We start from the raw sequence: 23,026 nt of genomic DNA on the forward strand, positions 1-23,026 counted from the left end.
ATGCTGCGTTCGCCATGTTCATGATCTCTCCTTCTTAGCAAAGGAGAGGGCCGGGGGACTTTGAGAACGTCTAAACTCAGCCCAGCTGTGGCAGTTGGTTTATTGCTTTCAGCTGGTACTTGAACCCGGGTCCTGGTCTTGGAGTCTTTCCCAGGTTTAATCCCCGGAGCTTTCTCTGCAGCTGTATGACACTGCGCTGACCCCGAATGAGGATAGGAAAATAGAAACGGTGCCAAGCCAGAGTCTCTTTTTCATTTGGAGTCTGGCTGTCTGCCCATGACCAGGGTTACATAATGGGAAACATAGCTGGGGCTCTGGAGAGCCCGCGTTTCACCACGCTGCCCAGACCTTCGCGTTCTGATGCTATATATCTTCCTAATTGTAGCTCGGATGCATTTATCACACTGCTGGATTTGAGTCCTTACAATAAAAAAAAGAAAGAAAGAAAGAGAGAAAAAGAGCCCACACCAAATTCCTCAACTCTCTGCTTTCCCCTTGGACAGAGGTGGAGGGAAAGGTGTGAGGGGTGAGCGCTGCCGAAACCTGGCGTGTGGTTGTGAGCCATGCAGGACTGGGCTCTGTGGAGTGGGATGAGAGACTCAGGAGGCTGTGTCTTCAGGGCTTTTTTCTTGATGTGGGGCTTGGAAATGAACCCCAGCTCCTGGCAAGGATCCTCTCCCTAGCTGGGAATTCAGTGGTCCCATATTCAACCTGAATGAGAAGCTACATCTTTCCTCAGAGCCAGTTTCCTTGGTCTAGTGCACTCATCCAGCTCTGAGCTGTGCCTGTAGTTACCAGGGATTAAGGGATACACTGAGACATGTTTGCAGGCCAAAAGGCCATAGAGAGGGGACAGGATGCATAGATCACTCTCAGGACTGCTGTGCCTGAGCAGTGGAGGTGTCCTTCACCTCTGCCTCTGGGAGAGAGGCTTGGTGAGCTTTCCATAGCTCTTTTTTCAGATGTTTCTGGGACAGGAACTAAATCTAACTGTGGACATCTCTGCTTCAGAGCTGCAGTGTCTTGTGGTTTGGGGATTGTATGTCTGGACCAGTGTTCCCAAGTCTTCCAGCATCACCAGCAGTCACTTCTCCCTCTTAAAATGAAGTTCTGTCTGCATGTTTCATGGTGAACATTGTGTTGAGGTCTAAGCAGTTGGTCATTTAAAGCAGTGTCATTGCCTTGCCATAGAGTTGGAACAGTGTCTTGCAGACCAGCTGTCCCCAGGAGTAATTTGCAGAGATTGGGAATTAAAAGAAGCGAGTCTAGGGGAGAGAGAACCAAGATGGATCTCCTAAGGCAGAGATACTAGCAACAGAAGCGAAAGGCAGAGCTCCAAGGAGGCTGCTGTCATTCAAGTGGTGCCATCTCCTTTTAGGCCATATGGCTGAAGAGCTCAGATGGGTGAAGAGGACTGAGCACAGGAGAGCAAAGCTTCTCCTTGCTCTGTTTTTTAACTGCAGTGAATTTGTTGCCAAATGAAGCACAAGAATCAACATAGAAGCCACTGGCTAGGCAGACTGACTGCCACAGGGCTGACCCTGCTGAATCTGCTCCTTCCATGCTGGAGTGAAGAGCCTCTCCCAGTTTGCAAAGACTGTCTGCAAGCATTTAAAAATGGTTAATTTAAACCAAGTATTAAATTAAATCCAAAAGCTCTGAGCGCTTTCTGGAGCTTACCTTCCCAGAGAGATCTGCCAGATCGCTCTCATCACATCGCTTTTGTGGAGAAGTGTCACTGAGATGGCAGCTCCCACTGGGAGAGATGGACAGAGTCGTGAATGGGGGTGCCAAGATCTTGCTGGAGTTTGCTGAGGACTAAATGGAAAATCCCTTTTGCAGATCTCAGTCTTAGTTAGTAATTCTGGCCACTAGAGCTTCCCAATCGAGACATCAAAGCGAGGATTCAGAGGTGTCTCAGTAGTGTAAACCTGGCTGAGAATGAAGGTAAAGTTAAATGAAGCAGAAGCCAAAAGGCTCCGTGGAGAAAGGGGCTGTGGCGAAGCAGAGGCTGACTGGGAAGAGACTGCACCTCTCCTAGGAAGGATAGCATCCTTCTGACTCTGAAGGCAGGTTCCCAGGAGAGGAATGGGTTTATGGATGCCCAGTTGGCCAAAAGAACTGAGTGCAGAGTGAGGGAAATCATTGGTGACACAGGGCAAAGAACTGTGACCACCTCAGTCTGAGTCCAGGGCCAGGTTGGTGAATATCTCTTGGGAGGAGTTCTCACCACCACCGCCTTTTGTTCCTTACTGAGGAGTCGCTTTTAGTTTGGCTTTGACTTCCTCTGGAATGGGAGAGAGGAAACCCAAGAAGGGGACAGAGAGAGTTTAGTGCAGCCCTGCAGGGGCTAGGGTGGCCACCAGGAGCTGGTGGGTGCCCATTGCCTAGCCCCAGCAGCGCTCAAGCCTGAGGTGTTTGCCATCTGCACGGCCGCTGGGCTCTCAGCAGTCAGGGAACACAATGCAGGGCTTCTTCTGCGCTGCACTTTCCGGGTTTGTTCTGCAGCTGTGGAGTTTGAATGTTAGTGTTTAAACAAGCTGGTATTACACAGGAAATGGCCACCTCCACAGGCCCCCGCAGGCTTGTAACATGGGGTCATTGTGCTTGATATTAATCACCAGGCAGCCTGCGCCCCCGGTGAAGATAGTGGCCCACGCCAGAACACGGCGGCCGGCAGGGAGTTGGTGAGCATCAGGTTTGCCCTGGCACCTTCTGCTTTGCCCACACTTCATTGTTGTGCTTTTTGCCTTGTGGAGATGAGTGCCCACAGTGGGCTCCCATCTTTGCCAGGAACTGTCCCCCGTTTCCCACCCAGCTGCGCACTTGTGCAGTGGGTGCTGTGCTGTCCTGGCCGGGCTGTGTCCTGTCGGCGTGCAGCTGGGCTGCGCTCGCACTGACAGCTACATTAAACCTGGAATCCTGAGGCAATAAAAAAGAAATTAACTCTTTTTCTTTTTTTTTCCCCCCTGTCCTAGTGGAATAAGCAAATGTAAATGTGTCTGTGGGGAAGTGAATCAACCCCCGTTCTGAGGAAGGACCTCGAGCTCCCCCCCTGCTCGCTTCCTTGGTTAAAAGCTCTGGGAGCCTCATCCCTGTACCTTGGAGCTGCCTGCCTGGGCTCGGTGTCAGTAATTCAGGGTCCCCCGCTGCAGAGGGATGCTGAAGCCATGGCACTGTGCGTACGCAGCGCAGCCAGGCACCTGGCCCTGCCACGGCTTTCCAGAGAGGCTCCAGTGCTGTTGGGTGACATAAGCCAGAAACACCTGGAGGTGGACATGGCATGGTCCTGGGAAGTAGCAGTGAAAAGAGAGCCTGAAAGGGCTCTGGAGTGTTGTGCAGCCATTTAGGGCTAGTGCCCATCCCAGCAGGAGATCCATGAGGCCATCTGGTTTTGGCATGAGCTGTTAGCATTTGCTGGTGGGTAGCAGCTGGTGTATGATCTTGGTGGTGCCAGTGCTTGGAGATGTGCTGCAGAGGAGGAGCTGCACCCAAGGGGAAGGAAGAAATTTGTCAGACTACTCTGCGGTCCTCTCCCTGTGCTGCAGGAGAAATCCACAGCAGAAGCACCAAGACCACCTTCTTTGTTGGGTTTTCAAAGGCTCTGCAGGGTGCTGCGTGTGAGAGGATGCTGCCAGCTGCCAACCACTGCTGCAGAGCTGCTCAGGGTTGCTTTGCAGTGAGATTTTGCTACCCAGGCAGCCAGCACAGTCTGTGATTTGGCTGAAGGAAGTCCAGGGTAGTAACCTGACATGTCCAGTGCAAATGACAGATGTGGCAAGGCACTGTGAAGCTGTAGGGAGCTGGGGATGAAGGGGATAAAGTGACAGGGACTGCTCTCATGCTCAGGGAGTAGTGCAGGGCTGGTGTGCCTGGCTGTGCTGCCAGAGAGGCTGAGGGCAGGCAGCTATGGTGGAAGAAGAGAGGAGAGGGGACCCCTGTGATGGTGGCTCTGAGTGTGTTAGCAGTGTCAGCTTGGTGACTGCTCGTGAGCCATTTTTTCCTCCCATATAGGGAGGTGGTTCCTTGCACTTAGTCTGTGCTGCTCCTTCACCCCACTACCACCCCTGTCCCACTGTGGATCCCGGTCCTGCCCAACATCCTACTGCTGCCTCCCTCCCACCCTCACTGGTCATCTCCACCCCCTGCCTGCCCCTCTGCTTCTTGGGGAATACAGAGGAGGTCTCTGCAATCTGTTTCTTTCCCTTCTCCTCCACTCTGGCCCCATGCACCTGGCTGTCTCAGCCCCTCCCGAGCATCCTTTGCATCAGTGCCTGTCCCCAGTAGCCTCATGCACTCATTCCCCAGCAGTTGCAGGCACTTTCTCCCTGTTTCCTCTCCCCTGCTGATGCCTGCAGCTTCTGCACCTCCTTCATCCAAGCCGAGTCCTCATCGCAGCCCTCGCTGGCAGGGCCCCACCAGTGCTATGTGACCGGACTCAGGCAGCCGAGCCCAGTTGCCAGCAGGGCATTGGGGGAGGGCTGAGCCTCCCAAGCCTGTGCATCTCCCATGGGCAGAGCTCGCCTTGGAGGTGGCCCAGAGCAGCCCTATCATATCCGGTGCTTGTCTCTGCAGCCTGGGCCGGAGGATAAACTATCAGGGCTGTGGGGCAGTGGATCATTCCTCTTATTATTTTCTTCTTTTGCAGATAGGGGTCGTGGAAAGTTCAGTTCCTTTTAACCCTCGCGGCTCTGTTTATTTTCCAGCTGGTAGCACAAGCGCAGCGTTTCCCATTACATCACAAAGGGCCTCGGACAGATCCCTCCGAAAAAACGTGTTGCAACTGTTTATTTTTTTCCATATTTAAACATTTCTGACAGCCAGACCTGGCCGAGCCAAGCGAAGGGAGCTTTGTGAATGAACCCAGCGCCTGGTGTGGGTACCCAAAGGGTTTTGAAGGGACCTCTTCTCCTCTGCAGTGTGCGGGCTGGGGCTGGCTTAGGGACGTGGGCGACTCTGCGGTACATGTGTGCTGATTACGTGCCGGGCTTTGATTAATGGCTCCTCATTCTGCCTGGCTCCCAGGACGCTCTTGAAAACAAGATGTTTCATTTCAGTGTGCTTTCCTGGTACATTGATTCCCGTAAATAACCGAGTGCAGACTCTGTCCACCTGGACTAGTTCAAAGAGCAGGGGGCCTCCCTCCAGCCCTGGGCTGCTTCGGGCTGCACTGGTCACTGCTGCACCCCTGGTGAGGTTGGTTCGTTGGCCTGCACTTTTCGGTGCCTCAGAAGTGGGATGGATGAGCAGCCCTCCTTATTGCTACCAGAGGAAGGTCAGCTCCATTTTCTCCCATTCCTTACTTTTGTCCCACTTAAAGCGCTAAAAAGCTCCAGTCCAAGTTCTTTCAGAAACAGGAGGTAGAAATGCAGTGTGAGGCAGCCTGGTCAGCTGCAGTGCCTCTGTGCTTGCTGTTTTCCTGTGCTGACCCTCTCTGAGGTGCTGGGTCCTCCCCAAGGTTGTGCTCAGCGCTGAGGATGTGACAGAGATGTGCGGAGAGCAGTTGAGGGCTGCTGGTGGCTTTCTGTTCACACCTGGCTCCCCACACGTCAGTGCCACTCCATGAAGGTGAGACACTGCAGAGGCAGCTCTGCAGGTCACTCTGGAGTGTTGAAAATGTGGCCAGAAGCAAAAAAACCGCCTTAACCCCCTGTGGGTGGGGTTTAGCTGCAGAGAATCTCTGCGCTTTTGAGTGTGGCTGCAGCACATGGTTGCAGCAGAGGGAAAGAAGGTGCTCTGTGAGCTGGGCTGAACCCACCCCAGGTGCATCTTTTGCCCTGGCAGCAGTGCGGGAGTTCAATCTGTCCTCCCAGCAGGCTTTCAGATTGAGTAACAAGCATCATTTCTCCCATCTGGAACGCGCTGGGTTCCTGCCGGCGCTGCCCGGGGAAGCTGCTTCCCGCACATGTGCTGGCTCAGGAGCGAGCAGAGGAGGGCAGAGCAGTGGGAAGGACCAAGATCCTGGGAGCCGTCCCGGTCCAGGGGGGCGGACGGGGTGGTCGGTGTCAGCGCTCGCAGGCAAGGGTTACGAGCCCTGCAGGCGTCGGTGCTAGCGCAGCTGCGGCCGGAGCCCTCCCAGTGGGGTAGGTTAGCGGTGGCTTGCCTCGCCTCGCCTCACCTCTCTGGTATTCGCTGCAGCATTGCAGGCAACTCCCAATGCATTCCAGCCCCGAATTGCTCACGTCTCTCCTCGTTCTCCCAGGGTCTCAGTAGATGTGTGGGCGACGCTGGCTGACTTCTGTAACATACTGACCACAGTGAATCAGTCGGAGGTGCCCTTGTACAAGGACCCAGATGACGACCTTGCCCTGCTTAGCCTGGAAGAGGATCGACTGCTCTCGGGCTTCATTCCCCTGCTGGTCGCCCCCCAGGAGCCCTGCTACGTGGAGAGGACCTCGGACAAGGTCAGCAGTAGGCCAAACATCCCCCCTCGATTCCTCCAGACTTTTATTCTTGGGAAGTTTTCTGTGCAAACGGAACACGATTAAGTCATTGAGAAGGGTGTTAAGGGAAAATATCGACCTTTCAGCCGCTGACATCCAGCTCTGTGTCATGAAAACCCCTCTCGACTTCCTCTGGTGTGTGTGTGCTCGCTGGCATGTTGTATATACGATCATTTCCTCACTTGTTTAAATAGTGCAGCTTGTGTTGGCAGTGCTCTCAGTGCACTCCAAATGGTTTGCATCATGCTTAAAGCACCCTCCCCCTCCCCCCGGCCACAAAACTCTGCCTTAGGAAGGCAGCCAGGACTTTTTTCCTTCTCTAAAGAGGAGAGTGATAAATAGGTGACTAGAGAGAAGCAGACACCATGTGTTAACGTACAAAAGGCTTTTAGGAATATGAAGCATTCCCCACTGCCCGCTCTCTGTTTTCCTTTCTTTGCTCTAGGAGCCCATTCTAGCCTGAACTTTCCTTTGGCTGTTTGTTTTTAGAATAATGAAATCAGTTCCCTTGTTGATGTGGGGTTTTGGGTCTGCTCTCTGCCACCACCTGGCCAGAAGGGACCCGGGGGCTGCACTTGGATAACGTGTCAAAACCTGGTGGGGGGATGGCAGAGGCACAATGGCATTTGTTTTGCGTGCCCTCGGAGGCACGGCAGGATGAGAGTGGCTCTCAACAGTTTCCTGCTCAGAGGCACAATCACAGCACCGCGGCTCAGCTGGGACCCCGCGGCGCTGCCTCCCGAGTGCTTGGTGCAGCCAGAGAAGTTGAGATGCAGAGGCTGCTTTCTGTGGAGAGCTTGCCTGTGGTGGTGGCAACATTGCCGTTCAGGACCTTTGTCACAGGGGGACAAATCTCTTTGACTTCTGTCTGCCCAGCCCTTGCTCACAGCACTGCCCGTGGCACAGGAGCACAGGCTCCCAGTAAAACTGAGAGCGCTTCCAGTTTGGGGAAACACCTTAGTCCAACACCTTAGTCCAGGAAGTCACTGTGGAATTTTCAAGGCTGTCTTTGAAGGGGTTAAAATAGTAAATGTGCAGTTGCCGTTGCTGCCCCAAAGGAGCCTGTTTGCCCCTGTGCATTGTGGCCTCACCGGGGTTCTGCTAGGGTCAGTTCCAGTGCCCCACTCTCTCCACAGGCACTCTTTACCCAGCAAGCAGAGCAGGTCCCCATAACCTGTGGGAGGAGGTCAGTATTCCCTGAACTCTGCCTCCTCTAACCACACACTGGTTTATTTGGAGTGCCATCTACCTGCCCTGCCAGGCACTTGCACTCGTGTGTAGAAGAGCTGTGTCCTTGTCCTAGAGCTACACCTGAGCTTCTGAGCTGAGTTTGCTCACTGTCCTGGCTCTCTTTGTCTCTGATGTTTTATAAAGATACTACACCACCACTGGCAGGAGCTGGAGCCCTTTGCAGATCAGCATCATCTGGGATGGATTACCAGGCCTAGTGATACCAGCTCAGCTCTGCTGGAAAGGCAACACAGATTGCAGAGAGGAAGAGGCCTGGCTGTGTCTGTCTCTCCCTTTCTTTCTGGGCTGTTTGTTGTTGGTTTTTTGCCACCTCTGTAAGTCTTGCTTGGTTTGATAGTAGCTGACTTTGGAACCATGATCCCACCTAGCAGGCTGGGTTTGTGCAGGTCTGAGCTCCTGTCCTGTGCCAGCTGTGTTATTCCATCTTCTGGTGGAAGGGCAGAAGGCAAGGGCCTTACACACCAAACACATCACATGGAAGTAGGCAAAGAAACTCGCTAGCACCAGCAGTACACACTGAGCAGAAGCAAAAGGTTCTGCAAGGTCTCTCCTCGATCCAGTACTACCCAGTGTTATCATTAATGGTCAGACTGGTGAAGGAACAAGTGTGCATGCTCGCTGTGCAGAGGACATCCAAGAGGACTGCAGGGAGGGCAGTGAGATAGAGCAGAGGTCTCCAAAGCTTCACTTCCAAGAAGGGGCTGGCAGAGGTAAGGTTTTTTGGTCGAGAGGAAATTCAGGGAAAATGCAGTGAGCTGCTGCAGGGAGGAGGAGAACAAGCTGTCCTCCAGCTCCATGCTGAAAAGCACAGGAAGGAATGGGCAGAAATTGCAGCAAAATAGAGGACTAGACTTTAGGAAAAGCTTTGTGCCTTTGGGTAGTTAAGCACTTGAAAGCAGCTTCTAGAGCCATTCTGCAGAATCTCTTTGACCTTGGAGATGTTTAAAAGCAGGCTGGGTGGTTCTGTCAGGTGCAGCTTGGGTGGAGATGAATGCTTTGGAAAAGGAGGCAAAGTGACCTCTTCAGATGCTCCTACTCCCATTTTTGTGATTCAGTAATGCTGTAGAAAGGGACTAGAGTGGCACCTGCATCACTGCAAATGACTGCCTTGTTCCACAACTCTTCTACTTCTGCAGTATTAATGAAGGAAATGATTTGACTCTCCAGAAACAGGGTATTGTAGAAGGCAGAACAGACCCAGAGAGGAAGGTAAGACTGAGTGGCATGAACTCAAATGCCTTTCACCAAAACCAAAAGGCAATTCCCTGGGAAGAAGTCCCCAGTCTTAACCAGGGGATCCTTGCGTGCAGTCCCCAGCCCACAAACTTTCATACCTGGAGGTATTTGAATATCTGAATATTGAATATCCCTTCAGGAAGGCTGGGGAGGGACTATTTTCAAGGTCTTGTAATGACAGGATGAGGAGTAATGAGTTTAAACTGGAAGAGAGGAGATTTAAATTAGATGTTAGGAAGAAGTTCTTTACAGTGAGGGCAGTGAAACATGGAACAAGTTGGACAGGGAGGTTGTGGATGCTTCCTCCCTGGAGGTGTTCAAGGCCAGGTTGGATGAGGCCTTGAGCTACCTGTTCTAGTGGGAGGTGTCCCTGCCTATGGCAGGGAGTTGGAACTGGATGATCTTTGAAGTCCCTGCCAACCTAAACCATTCTGTGATTTAAGAGTTGTGTAGACACAGTGCTTAGGGATATGGTTTAGTGGAGGCCTAGTCAGTGTTAGCTAATGATTGGACATGATCTTCAAAGTCTTTTCCACTCTAGACAGTTCTGTGATCTGCTCTCTGCCTTCTCTTTTGGTGTTCAGAGCCCAGGTGAATCTGACTTCTCAGCCAGTGCATCCCTGGGCTTTTTGCAGAGGATGGGTGCCATATCCACAGTGGCATGAGGGAATCTGTATCCCTGAGCTTCAGTCAGGCTCTGCACCAGAGCAGTTCTGTATGAATATGGTCATACTGCCATGTTGCAGGAACTTTCTCCTTTCTGTGCTCCTTTTTGATTGCCGGTTGAGCTGCAGGCAGGTGAGAAACATGCAGCAAGAACTGGGAAAGCCAATGCTGATTTTTCACTGCTTTATTGCAGGAGGTTTTTTTCTGCACCCAATTTATTTCTCTGTTTTCTCAGTCTTGGCCCAGTTTTCGTAGAATTACAGAATGGCTTAGGTTGGAAGGGACCTTAGAGATCATCTGCTCAAATCTCCCTAACATGGGCAAGATCACCTCAACTAGACTCAGCTGCTCAAGGCCTCATCCAGCCTGGCCTTAAACACCTCCAGGGAGGAGGCAACACCCCAAGTTCCTGACAGTTCTTTGATGTAATGGTAAAGAAAATGCACTGCACTTTATATGGCACCCTGTGAATGTGTTGTGGGCTTGGAGGAGGGTTCCAGTATGTCAAAGTGACTCTAAGAAAAGGGTTCTAATAAGCTAAAGTGGCTCTGGGAAGCTTGATGTAGTACCTTTCCTATCATTTGCATGGCTAGGAAGAAGCAGTTGGCAAGGATAACATCTCACTTCACTTGCTGATGCTCCAAATACTTACCCCATCCTTTTGCACCATTGCTTTTTGAGGAATTTGTAACATTTTGGAGGGAACAAATCTGTGGAAAAGCAAAACTGGAGAATATTGACCTTAAAATGGTGTTAGATTATTGGCTCAACTAAGGGGATGGTCGTTTTGTAAGCTATATAAGACAAACACTGCTCTCCCCACTTCTTTTTGTTCTCCACATCCTATTTAGCAGATGAAGTGCAGTACTCAGCCAGAGTTTCTCAGCAAGTTCTTGAGCATTTGGCCTGTCTCTTGTTTTGAGTGAAAATGTTCTGACTCGGTTCGTTGCCACGAAGCTGTGCATTTGGATTCCTGCTGGAGCCAGTGTGACACTTAGAGCTTCCCATCGTCTCTTGCACTGTCCTTGAAGCTGTAACCAACAAAAGCTGGCTCCAGGGTGAGCATAACTTGGTGATGTTTTCCTGGGCGTACGTTGGGCAGATATCCATTGCAGCTTGTGTGATGGAACACCATCGAACGTGCCAGTCAACAGCAAACTATGCAGCCTGGTGCCTGAGCTCTCAGACTGTCTGCAGCGCTTGCAGCTGAAGGAGACAGTGCCAGGAGCTCACTCACCCAGCCTTGTACCCGAGGCAAGAGCAGGGAACAGCAGCATGGCTGAGTTAAGGCTCAGGGAGAAGGAAGGTAGCAGCTGTGGATTCATCAGGTGGTTTGTGGTGATGCTGTGAGGCACTTGTAGTGGAAAACGCTTGAGTCATGTTGAGGTTAAAGCAAGTCCCAGGGATGGTGCATCTGAGCTGTGCGTGGGTCTGTTCTTGTGCAGCCCTGGGAACCTGGGCCGTGTCCTGGTTTCTTCAGCTCTCACGGAATCCTGGTGTCTCATGAGCATCCTGCTCAGCAGTGACCCCCATGGAGCTGGTGGCAAGGCCGGAAGAGGGCTGCAGCTTGCGCAGCACCGTGCAGAGCAGGAAGCTCCTTCTCCTCTGAGCAGGCACAGGGCATTGCGATTGCCTTCATCCCTGCAAGCTCTGCAGGGGCTCAGTGTGTTCATCCCCCAAGGCTGTGCCTGCAGTGCAGGCTCTGTCACATGCCCCAGCTAGGGAGATATGGAGGAGAAAGTGTTAATGTCCCTTCCCACAATAAACCTCTGCATGGGGGGTCCTGAAACCAGAGCCTCTCTCTCCTCCCCCAGCCCTGACACACGTTAATAAAAGGTTTTTAAACGCCAATAAAAAGGCAGCAGCCCCAGCTCACCAGGTCCGGGGCCCAGGGTCCTTGGGAAGGCACTTCACAAATGTGTTTTTTGCATTTTCAGGCTTTTGGCTGGTGAATAAGATTGAGGAGAAATACTCCTTCCCCTGATAACAATACAGTGAGACGCAGGATCAGCAGTGTGTGGATTAAAACCAGACGGTGCATGATTAATACATGTGCTTATAGGGCCAGTCACTCTGGGTCCCTCCTCTCAAACAGAAAAGCACTCCTTTTTTTTTTCCCTCGTGTGCATGCTCATAGATGGAGTGACCTGGCTCAGATACTCACCACTCAGCTAGTCTCAACCCTGTCTCACCTCACCAGGCAAATGAAAGCCCTAAAATGCACAGCTCCTAGACATAACCAGCACTGGCTTACTTCCTCAGACCTACAGACTGGGTACTGGCTCTTGGGTGTTAGGAGCTGTATTTTAGGAGGAAGTTCTTCCCAGAGAGAGTGATTTGCCATTGGAATGGGCTGCCCTGCCCAGGGAGGTGTTGGAGTCACCATCCCTGGAGGTGTTCAGGAAAAGCCTGGATGAGGCACTTAGTGCCATGGTCTAAATGACTGGATAGGGCTGGGTGGTAGGTTGGACTGCATGATCTTATAGGTCTCTTCCAACCTGTTTGATTCTATGATTCTATGATTCCTTCAGCTCCAGGGTGGCCAGGTAGCTTCCTACACTTGGTGCCCTTCTTTTTGTTACAAGTGCGTGCTTCCTGCTCTTTGCACTTCTCACCTGTCAGTTCAGATAGCCTAAAACCCAAACTTTCTCCTCCTCTTTCCTCTGTACTGTTCAACCCAAGTGGGCAATCCAGAATTGACCCTCTCTCTAGTTGCCCCAGTATGCTCTAAACTTACATAATCTAAATCTTTGAGTTAGCTATTTAAGAGCTAATTGTTTAGGCTTGGACTAAAATTAGCCCTGTCTTGTTATTCTCTTACTTATGGTGTTTCAGTCTTCTTCAGCCTCACAGCTATCTTTTGGCAATGTGTACTCATGTCTGATGCCTCTTGGAAAGGGAGCTCCAGGTTTAAAAGTCGTGGGGGAATAGCTGTTGGAATGACCAGGCTCTGTCATGCCTCTAAACACCAGATGTTTTGTCCTTTCCAAGACCTAAAGACTCCTGGGATGCCAGGGATGAAATCCATGTTAAAGTGGCCGTGCTACAGTGATTCTGGGAGGACTTACTGCAAGGCATCAGAGGAAGGGTAGCAAGAGAGAAAAGCACAGGTCTTATCAGGAGTGGTTGAGGGAAATGGGATTGTATAACCTGGAGTAAAGGAGACTGAGGGGAGATCTTGCTGTCTACATGTCCCTGAAAGGAGACTGGAGGCAGGTGGGGTTTGGTCTTTTCTCTCAAGGAACAAGCAATAGGACAATGGAAAATGGCCACAAGTTGTACCAGGGATGGGTTTAGTTTTGGCATTAGTCAAAATGTCTTCCCCAAAGGGTTGTCAAGCCTTGTCCCAGGCTGCCCAGGGAAGTGGTGGCATCTCCATCCCTGGAGAGACTGAAAGCAGCTGGTGTGGTGCAGAGGAACGTGGTTTAGTGATGACCTAGCAGTGCTGGGTTAGCAACTGAACTTGATTTTAAGTGTCTCTTCCAACCAATATGATTCTATGTTTCTAAGACCAGCATTCTGGGAGCACAAACTCTTTGTAAGCAGAGGGAAAACCCCAGTGAGCAACTGTAACTTTTCTCAGCATCCTTTCCATATTCCCATTCCATAGCCTTGGAGCATCTCCTTCCAGCTGGCAGGCAAATGCACTCAGCCCATGAGAGCAAGAGCTTCCAGCTTGGAGTTTGATCCAGAGAGGAAAAGGGAAACTGTGAGTAGAGATTGAAGCCCCAAGTAGGAGAGTCCAAGGAGGAGTCGTCTTTGAAAAACTCCTTCCCTCCCTGCCTGCCTCAGGTTCCAAACAAGCACCGAAAGATGCCTGCCGCAGGCAGCCCTGTGCTGAGCTGGGACTTGGCAGGAGATGGCAGCCCCTCAGCAGCAGTTAGGGATGTTTACATTTTCTGACCAGTATCTGAACTCCATCCCAGCCTCGACCTTCCCTTTCATGTGGTGCCTTTGGATTGTAAAATGCAGTTAGGCTAAATTATGGGCCATGTTGGAAGGTGATGTCATTGGGTGATGGAGTAGATGGCAGATTTTAAGCCACCACAAAAGTAGAGTGCAGAGCATCACCTGCTTTGAACTCCTCATCCATCCTTGGCATTTCCTCAAACTGTGAGTGCCAGAGACTGTGTGGGCACCCCGGGAGGCTCTCTGTGCCTTTCCCAGGTGTTGTTAGCACAGTGGAAAGCATCAGGCCAAGTCTGTGTCCCCAAGGCTGGGTGGCAGAGGAGGATGCACTGATGTCTGTTGTGCCATTTTAACCATATCTTCATAGCGGTGGATGTGAGTGCTGTCCTAGTGACTACTGCTGCACCTCCTAGGGAGTCTTCCAGAGGGCTGTTTGGTTCATTTTAGTTTCAATTTCTAATCACTCATTTAAGCTAAGAGAGTTTTGAGCATATTCTTAAAACTGCATTTCTCCAGCTGAAGTTGAAGGGAGCTCATGGCGAACAAGCCCTAGCACTGCACGAGGACACTGAATACAGCCCTGGAGAGATCTGCAATGTGGAATAATAGTTCAGGCTCTTAAAAGAGGGGGTGGGCTTTAAAAAAAAAAAAAAAAAAAGCTGCAATAAATCTCTCGAGTGGAATCTGAAGGAAATGATCCCATCTGGAAAACTCCAGCGCTGGTGCTGCTGAAGGCTTAAGGAGCGATGCAGATCGCGAATAGCAAAGCCTGCAGTCTGCGGATGACAGGCTTCTAATTGATGTCCATTGCAACTGGTACTCTGCCAGTTGATGTTGGCCACCATCCAGCGTGCTGTAATTTTGGGGCCAGGTGTGAAGCATTTCTGTTCCATCTTGTTCCCAAGCACCTACAGAAGCCTCGCACATCTCTCACTTGGGGCTGCAGCCCTGTAGGAAACAGCTGTACAGGTATAGGTGAAAGGAAATGTCACAGCTGGGCTTGGAGTCCTCCCCCGTGCCTTGCCTAGGGCTCTCCTAGGGGAGCTGCTCTCCCCTCCCACCCCTACCCTGTGCTGGGTTTGGGGAGGCAGCCACTGTCACAGGCACACCTGCCTGTCTGTCAGCAAGGTGCTTTGATCGGGGAGCTTCTGGGAAGAATGTGCAGGTCAGGAACCTCCTCTTCAAAGAGGAGCCCACAGTGGTGTGCATCAGTATTGGAAGTGGGGAATGCAGCCTGGGAGAGCCTGGATGCTGACAAGCTGTGGCCATCTCCCCTGGTCTCTTCTCCCTCAGGAAACCACAGGGAAATTTCTGAAGGGGAAAAGAGCACGACTTGTATAAAGCACAGAGCGTTGATTTTGAAAGGCTGAGAACCCACTAGGATCTTCAACAAGCTGTTGCAGGAGCCAATTTCAATTGCTATTAAAAATGTGCATTATTTCCATCTAAACTGGGTTTGTTTCAATTCCCACTAATCACATTTTTGGTGTAGGTTGGGAAGCCTCTGATGCTACTCTGACCTCAGTATATCAACATGGCCCAAGTTCCCCCATCCCATCCCTCTTCTGGGAAGCCAAACAGATGATGGCCTGAGAGAGGTGATAGTCTTTGAGTCATGGTTTGGATCCTCTGAGACATTATCCTGGTGCTCATCTCACTCAGTGCATTGCTCTGTGAGCTGCCACACCAGCTTGTAAGGAGGAAGTCAACGCTGTGCTCTCCTCCATACCCACCAAATGCTTCCAGCATCCCACAGGCTTTGCTTCCAGTGGCAGAGCTTTGCTTGCAGCTGTGTTTAGCAAGGTGGTGTTTGCTTGTGAGTGGAAGAGTGAGCAATTTAGAATTTTTCAGCAGTTGGTTAAGTTGCTCTTTTCAGAGATCAAGAGGGTAGGAGCTGGTGTCCTAATCTGCAGGCTTTATCAGTAAAGGTTTTCTTTGTCCAGGTCACTGAACCTATTGTTAAGCATCATGAGCCCAAGCAAGCTTCCCCCCAGCCCCGCCAGCACTGCCCTCATGTTTATGCTGACATTTTAAGACCTCTGGTGACCAGATTTTAATCCAGTCCTTATCCTGTTCACTGCAGTCTCTGGGGCATAGCTTTCCACGTCCTCTTGTCCCAGCCACACAGAGTGCTCGGGCTGAGGACAGCTGCCTGCCTGATGACGCACAGCTGTGGCACCGAGCTGCAGAAACAGTGTTGGAGGCAGCAGGAGTTCAGAGCTGGGCAGCTACCTTCCTGCAGCCAAGCATTAACAGATCCCATAACCTTGGCCAGGCAGGCATAGTTGCAAGGAAGAGCACATCTAACAGCACCTGCAGTCCAGCACCTCTCTGCAGAGCTGAAGTCCTGCTGCTTTTCTTCTGTCCCAAAGCTGAGAGCTGGTGTGTGAGAACTGCAGTCTCACTCGGGGGTGAGGAACCACCTGCCAATTGCTAAGATCCAGTGCCATGTGTTCTCTTAACACACCTGCTGCTGGCCCTCAGAGTGGCTTTGTGGTCTGGATGCAGCTTGCAGGGAACTATGAGGCGTTGCTTTCCAGGCAGCCCCATCCCATCTTGGGGAAGTGGGAAGAGAAGAACCAGGAGTTGGTGGAAACAGCCTACTCCTGAGATGCCTCTTTCCTGACGTGTGGAGAGAGCAAGCAATTCCCCTGTGCTTGGGGGAAGCTGTGGGGTATTTAAGTAGATTGTAATGTTTCTATCCCTTCCTCCTCTGCCTTGTCCCAGCCTTGGATCCATCTCTGCCTCTCCTCCAGGCTAATTTTGGACAGGGCACTTTAGTCACTACTCTTGCTCAAGGTGAATTGGGCAGCCTGAGCGTGAGCTGTGCATATGCACCCCCAGCACATGTATGGCTCCTCAGCCAGCACTGCACAGGTTGGCTCTGGTGTCAGTAAAAGGCTCTTTTAAAGCATTTTCTGGGAGCTGCTGAGCCTGGCAGGGTAACTCAGCCTCATCCCATGCCTGGGTTCAGGTGGTGCTGGATCTTTTCATGCAAATCCAGTTGTCAAATATCCTCACTTCTGTCACCATCAAACCAGGTTTATGTAATGAGATGCAAAACTTTATTGTGTTCAGCCTTCTTGGCCTAAAAGCTGCCTCAGGAGATTGGGCACAGACTCTTGGGAAACAGGAAATGTCCTATTCAAGGAACTCAGTGACTGCATGTTCTCAGAGTTGGCATCAGTGGAGTGACCTAGGAGAAGCAAGGCAAGCCATGATGTCTCCTGTGTAGCACCCCCTTGGTGTATGCTGTGTGCACCCTTCACTTCCCATGTAGATTTTCAGCAGGTAAGGGCCTCATCAGCACCCTGAAGGCACAAAACCTGCCATGTCTTGGCAGGACATCAGGCCCAGATAGTGCACAGCTCTGACTATAAAAGAGGTATTCACCATGACTTCAGTGTAGTGGGAATGACAGAGTAGAGTCCAGACTTCATGGAATTTGCTGATTAGTCTGTAAGTATATTGAAAGGCCTCATTAAAACACCATTAATGCTGGATCTCCTCCCAATGAGCCATCTCTTATTGCTACCCAGAGAAACTTTGAGGAAATGGAAGGGCTGCTCTGGCTGGCCAAGCCTGTCCCTGACCATGAAGCATGGCCTCTCTTTGGACAATCTTTGTGGTGCTCAAGAGTTGATGTGGTGCTTCCGATTGTGCAGGGGCACTCTGGGACTCAGGGTTACTTTGCCAGCTGGATGCTACTACTGCTCAGACTCTGCACTCTGGTACTAAACTCAGTCCATAACCTAAACCCGTGGCTTAGCTTCAGGGGTGACCCTGGTTTGTCTTTGGCCAAGTGAAATGCTTAAAACATCCCTGCTGAAGACGACGGCAGCGGCTGTGGTATCCACCAACACAGCTATTGGAAGGACCTCAGGAAACCTGAAAAAAGACCCAATTAATAACTCCTCATTGTTATCCCAAATAAGAAAGATTCAGGTCCTGGGAAGCTTGCCAGAGAAGTGGACGGGGTGGAATGCAGGGAGTGGTCAGCCCAAATAACAGATGGGGATCTACTCTGTCTCTACGGGAGACGGAAGGTGACCTCTGTCATTGAGCTTGGAGTCTGCTCCCCACATTGCTGCTCCCAGCTGGACCTTGAGTTGTTTTTGTGGATGCCAAATCCTTCTGCCAGTGCTGGGCTGAGTCTGGGTGAGGATGGAGAGCCCAGCTCCCACAGCAAGCTTGAGCTGTAACCTGCAGTGCCCTCGTGCTGCCACATCCCAAATCAGAAAGAGAAGACACAACCATGGTCTTATTTAGGATTTTCTTTTCTCACTGTCATTGAAGTCAAAGCACTTCCCAGGCATTAATGAACATATCCACAACATGTTAGGGCAGAAGGAAAAGCCATTTCCTTGTTGGAGATTGGCAGCAGAGGTACACAAGGCTGAGGGACTGACCCGGGTCCCACAGGAAACCTTAGCTTCACAGGATGAGAACAAACCCCTGATACCCAGGCTTTGGGGCCAGTGCCTCAGCCCCAGGCCATCCCTGTCCCTTAGGAAGATGAGGGCATACTGAGTGAAGGTTCACTGGGAAGTGTTAAAATTCTGCTCAAACACAGCCCTTGTGTGAGCAACTGCTGCTGGTCTGACTGCATCTGTGGTGGGGCACCAACCCTGCTGGCTGTTTAATGAGGATCATTGAATCCCATTTTTCCCCATGAGATATTTGCCTGTATTTCCTTAAACATGAGGCAAACTCCATCCCTTGTTTAAATTAACAAAGTTTTCCCATAACATTTTGCATGCCAGCATTGCACATAGAGCATTTTCTCCTCCATATGTAACAAATATTTGTCTCCAAGTTTATGCATGAGGAATGGTGACAATAGTTGTGTTAATTTCTAGTCGGTTTTACAAGGCTTTTTATAAGGGCTTGTCGTGATAGGACGAGAGGGAATGGATTGAGGAAAGCAGATTTAGGCTGGGTACTAGAAAGAAATTCTTTACAGTGGGGGTGGTGGAACAGGTTGCCCAGGGAAGTTGTGGATGCCCTCCCCCTGGAGGTGTTCAAGGCCATGAGCAAACTGGTTTATCATAGAATCATAGAATGTCAGGGGCTGGAAGGGACCTCAGAAGATCATCTGGTCCAGCCCCCCTACCAGAGCAGATCACCCAGGAACATATCCAGACAGTTCTTGAATATCTCCAGAGAGGGAGACTCCACAACCTCCTTGAGCAGTTGGTTCCAGTGCTCTGTCATCCTCACGGTGGAAGTTTAGTGGACGATGTCCCTGCCCATGGCAAGGGGGTTGGAACTGGATGATCTTTAAGATCTCTCAAAACTTTCTGTGCATTTTCATGGTCTGGTTTGTGTTGGAAGGGACCTTTAAAGGATATCCAGTCCAACCTCCCTGCAGTTAGCAGGGACATCTTCAAGTAGGCCAGGCTGCTCAGAGCCTGGACCAACATGACCTGGAATTTTTCCATCTACCACTTCTCTGGGCAACCAAGACTTTCCACAAACTGTACTTGGAGTAGGTAGGTAGATAGATAAACACAAAGTCTTAGTATGGAGACAGATGTGTTTTCTGAGCTCTGAGAAGTCACTGCCTGCCTCCTCTGCTTTGTTTGTGAACAGCAGAAGATTCACATTTTGATTCTGCCTTTATCTGAAGCATGAAGGATGTCATGTTTATTACAACATCCATTATTCTTGGAGGGAGGAAATTTATGATTATAGACAGAAGATGGCAAAGTTTGATAATGTCCTTCTAGTGCTGTGTCAAGTCACCTGATGCCTGGTCCACATGTGGGATGTCCTGTAGAGAGGCAGACATGTGGCAGCACTTCCAGAATGTGCCTGTGACCTACCCTATGGGGTGGTGAAGCCCTTTCTGCAGACCATATTTGCACTTTAAGTCATTCAGATCATAGAATCAACCAGGCTGGAAGAGACCTCCAAGCTCATCCAGTCCAACCTAGCACCCAGCCCTGTCCAATCAACCAGACCATGGCACTGAGTGCCACTTCCAGATTTTTCTTGAACACCTCTAGGGATGGTGACTCCACCGCCCCCCTGGGCAGCCCATTCCAATGCCAATCACTCTCTCTGGGAAGAACTTCCTCCTGCTACCCAGCCTATACCTCCCTGGCACAACTTGAGACTCTGTCCCCTCATTCTGTTGCTGGTTACCTGTGGAGTCTCCCTCTCTGGAGATATTCAAGGCCTGCCTGGATATGTTCCTGTGTGACCTAGTATAGGTGACCCTGCTCTGACAGTGGGGGTTGGACTGGGTGATCTTTTGAGGTCACTTCTAGCCCCTAACATTCTGTGGTTCTGTTGCTGAATAGAGAAGTGGGTAAAGGGTGGAAGTGCTGGCTGGAAACAGTAAGGGGCTTGCAGCCTTGAGGATACCAGCAAATCACAATGTGCTGCTGACCTCTGCACCAGGGAACCATCTGTGCAATGCTGGCCACCAGTGGAAGATTGGAGCCTGATTTCCAGGCCATTGCTGGTCCTGTTTTCTGTCAGTAGAAGTCAGGTGTTGATTGGCTTAGAGACTGAACACCCAGGGCAGACTTTCTGAAGGCTGCATGAATGATGTGGAGGAGATGACAGAAATGCAGTCAGAAGGAGCAGCTGCTGCTCTCCGTGCTCCCTGCCCATGGCACACTCAGGAGTGTTGGCTTCTTGTGGCGTGAGTGGGACTGGTTTGTTGTCAGCAATACACACAAAGATTTCATCATCTATTCATACTTGTTCTTCGTGATGTCCTCTGCCTCTTTGATCCCAGTAGTTAGGTGAAAGTTGTTCAGCTGGCAGAGTGGCACTTTTAGGTTGTTTTAGGATCCAAAGCTTAGTTAGATTGGTGCCTGTATCCCATGGGATGTGGATCATGACTTCCTCCCCTGCGAGGCCACTCTTTTGCTCCACAGCATCTCTGACCATCCTCCCCTTTTCAGAATAACAGCCAGCATTTTGGAGAATGGTTTAAATGTGTTACTTTATGGGGTGGGGTGGGGTGTGGGTGCCCAAAACGAAACATCTTGGCCTGGTGCACTATGAGAACAGGAAGGAATGTGCAGGAACTTCTGAGAGACTTAGCATGTGTGTGCCAGTGGGATGTAATTTCTGTCCTGCCATGTCTCTTCTCATACAGACCAAAGTGCATGGGCTATGCCTTGTGATGGAATCTTCAAAACCTGCTTTAGCTGGCTTCAGGACAGCCTGGTGATAAAGAGGAAGCCTGCTAGAGTGTTACCCCTTAGAGATGTGCCACATGTTCCCATCCTGCCTTGGGCGGTGCCACCTCTTCCTGCAAGCACTTCCTTGCTCCTGTAGCTCATGGGTCTCCTTTTCCCTTGGGCAGAACTCCCACTTTACAACTCTTCCCAGATTTCACCTCGGTTTCCCCCTTTTTAATAGGAATGCTTGGCCTCTTGCACTCAGACTTGGGGAGAAGCAGCTTGTTTCTGTAGCTGGCCTGGTGCCAGATGTCATCACTTCAGGCAGTGCCACGCTGCACATCTTCAGCAGTTTGAAATGGAGAGACAGAGAGAGACAGATAAGATCAGCAGCTTTAGGTGATGGCATTGTTTCAAATAAACCATGCATGACCCAAAGCTTCCACTTCAAATGGGGAATGAAATTGCTTCATCCTTTGACAGCTTGCTCCATGAAAGAAATTTATCTTCACTTAATTGCTTTAGATCCCAAGAGGCTGTGTACAGTAATTTCTAGGAGATAATTATATCAAATTAAAAAAATATGTGACTATCTGACTGCTGAGCATGAATGCAGTGGCCAGAGAGCAGGAAGGAAAGAGGCACCACATCTGACTCATGCTTACAGGTTATCGCTTCCTCTCCTCGCGGTCCACACTTGGAGACCACAGGAGAGCCTGCATTAAGGGGACTGGGCACTGGTGAGCTGGGCAGGGTGCTCAGAGGCAGAAAACCTGCTCTCCTGGAGCTTCTTCAGGGCTTCCCTACTGGGGCATGGCAGAGATTTCCATCATCCAGACCTTGTCACCTGTGGGCAGAGCTTGGCAGTGCCTTCCTCTGGTTAGTTCTTCTGTGTGGTTGCATGGTGAAGCTGAGGAACCAGAAAGCTTGTTGATTTAAAAACATGTATATTTAGAAGCAGAGTGTAAACTTCCTGCCCAGGCTGGGATTGGATTCTTGACTATGTTTGAGTTTCCAGTTTTCATTTCCTTTGCCCTCATACTTAACATTGTGTATCTCCCAGAGTGTGCCCCAGACTAATCTTCTCCTTAACCCTCCCTTGCCCCACATTTTTCTCTCATTATTTGCACATCAGTTCCAGCTCTTCCAGGAAGCTGCATGTCTCCTGAGTGTCACTCCCTGCCATGGCTGAGCCTGGTCTCCTGCAGGTTTCCTTCATCACTCTGGAAGTGACCTCAGAGCCCAGCCAGTGGCAGGCCCAAGTTGGGGACTGCAGCAGGGACAGAGCTTTTGGCAGCTCAGAAGAAGCTGGACTCTTCCAACATGGACTGAAAACCTAAAGGGACATCCCTCTCTCTAGCTCACGAGAAACAACCACTGATCACCTCTAGGAGGGGCAGATCACTTCATCACCAAAATCTTCGCTTTCCTTTCTGTCAGACTGCATGTCTTCCTTGGCTGTTTCTTGAGAGAGCTCCTGCCCTTCCATTGCCTTTACAGTCTATCTTCTGGGGACAAAGGTAATTGTGTTCCCCCCAGGGCTGTGACAGTTTTTGTGTGTGATTCTGCGTGGGCTTTGAAAAGGTTGTCAACAATCCTGGGCCAGAACTGAGCTCCTCCCCAGCCCTGTGATGTGCAGGCTGGTTTTTGAAGTGTGATGCTGCTTCAGCTGTTCCCAGGAAGTCTGCAGGGGAACTGTGTTTGTACTAACGAGGTAAAGTCCCTGTGTGTTTCTGGAGGGGATCTACTCAATGTGCTCTCTGATGTCATCTCAGTTTTTGGACTTACATCAAGTAAATCTAAAAAAGAAAAGAAATGTTTTGGCTTAGCCTAGAACATTTGCACCTGAGCAAAATGACCTGTGGCTGTCCTGCTGTCTAAAGAAGAAATCCATGGCCACCAGTAGAGCTGGAGCAGGGAGACAGAGGCTTCTGGTCCCAAAAGCTGCCAACTCAAGACAAGCTTGCTCCCAGGTTTGCCTCAAGTGGTGAGCTGGGAGAGTTGTTAGATGTGAAATGCCTCCTCAAAGCAGTCCTCAAACGCAGCACTATCTCCACATGCCATTGAGGATGTTGCTGATGGTTCATTTCATAACAGTCTTTGAGTGCAGACAAAAGCAGCCCTCTGAGATGCTACCTGGGGTGCTGTATAGTTCAGTTAAGGTGCCAAGCTGAACAGTATGTCCCATCTCCTTAGGTCTCTGGAGCCTGAGAAGCTGGGATGACTCTCCTCAAATGTCTTCATATTTCATGTGTTTTCTAGTTCAGCCCTCACAGTGCTGCCACAGGGCTTACATTTAATCATCTTTTGGCCTGGCTGCCCAAGCTCAGTGCTCTCCAGCAGGTCACAAGTCCTGAGCTTCAGCTGCAGTTTGCCATCATC

At 50.6% G+C, this 23,026-nt stretch overlaps 1 protein-coding gene across 9 annotated transcripts in view; it reads left to right on the forward strand.

The window, feature by feature from the left end:
- SMG6 (SMG6 nonsense mediated mRNA decay factor) overlaps window positions 1-23,026 on the forward strand; it is a 117,358-nt gene that overhangs the window by 59,303 nt on the left and 35,029 nt on the right. For all 9 annotated transcript variants that reach the window (XR_010307362.1, XM_064166338.1, XM_064166339.1 and 6 more), the window contains exon 13: window positions 6,203-6,404. Coding sequence is in view for 8 of the 9 variants with exons in the window: in XM_064166338.1 (XP_064022408.1) it covers window positions 6,203-6,404 (202 nt within the window). In the remaining variant the exon portion in view is untranslated. The remainder of the gene's footprint in view (window positions 1-6,202; window positions 6,405-23,026) is intronic.

The sequence above is a fragment of the Pogoniulus pusillus genome, chromosome 27 (assembly GCF_015220805.1).
Source record: "Pogoniulus pusillus isolate bPogPus1 chromosome 27, bPogPus1.pri, whole genome shotgun sequence".
NCBI lineage: Eukaryota > Metazoa > Chordata > Aves > Piciformes > Lybiidae > Pogoniulus > Pogoniulus pusillus.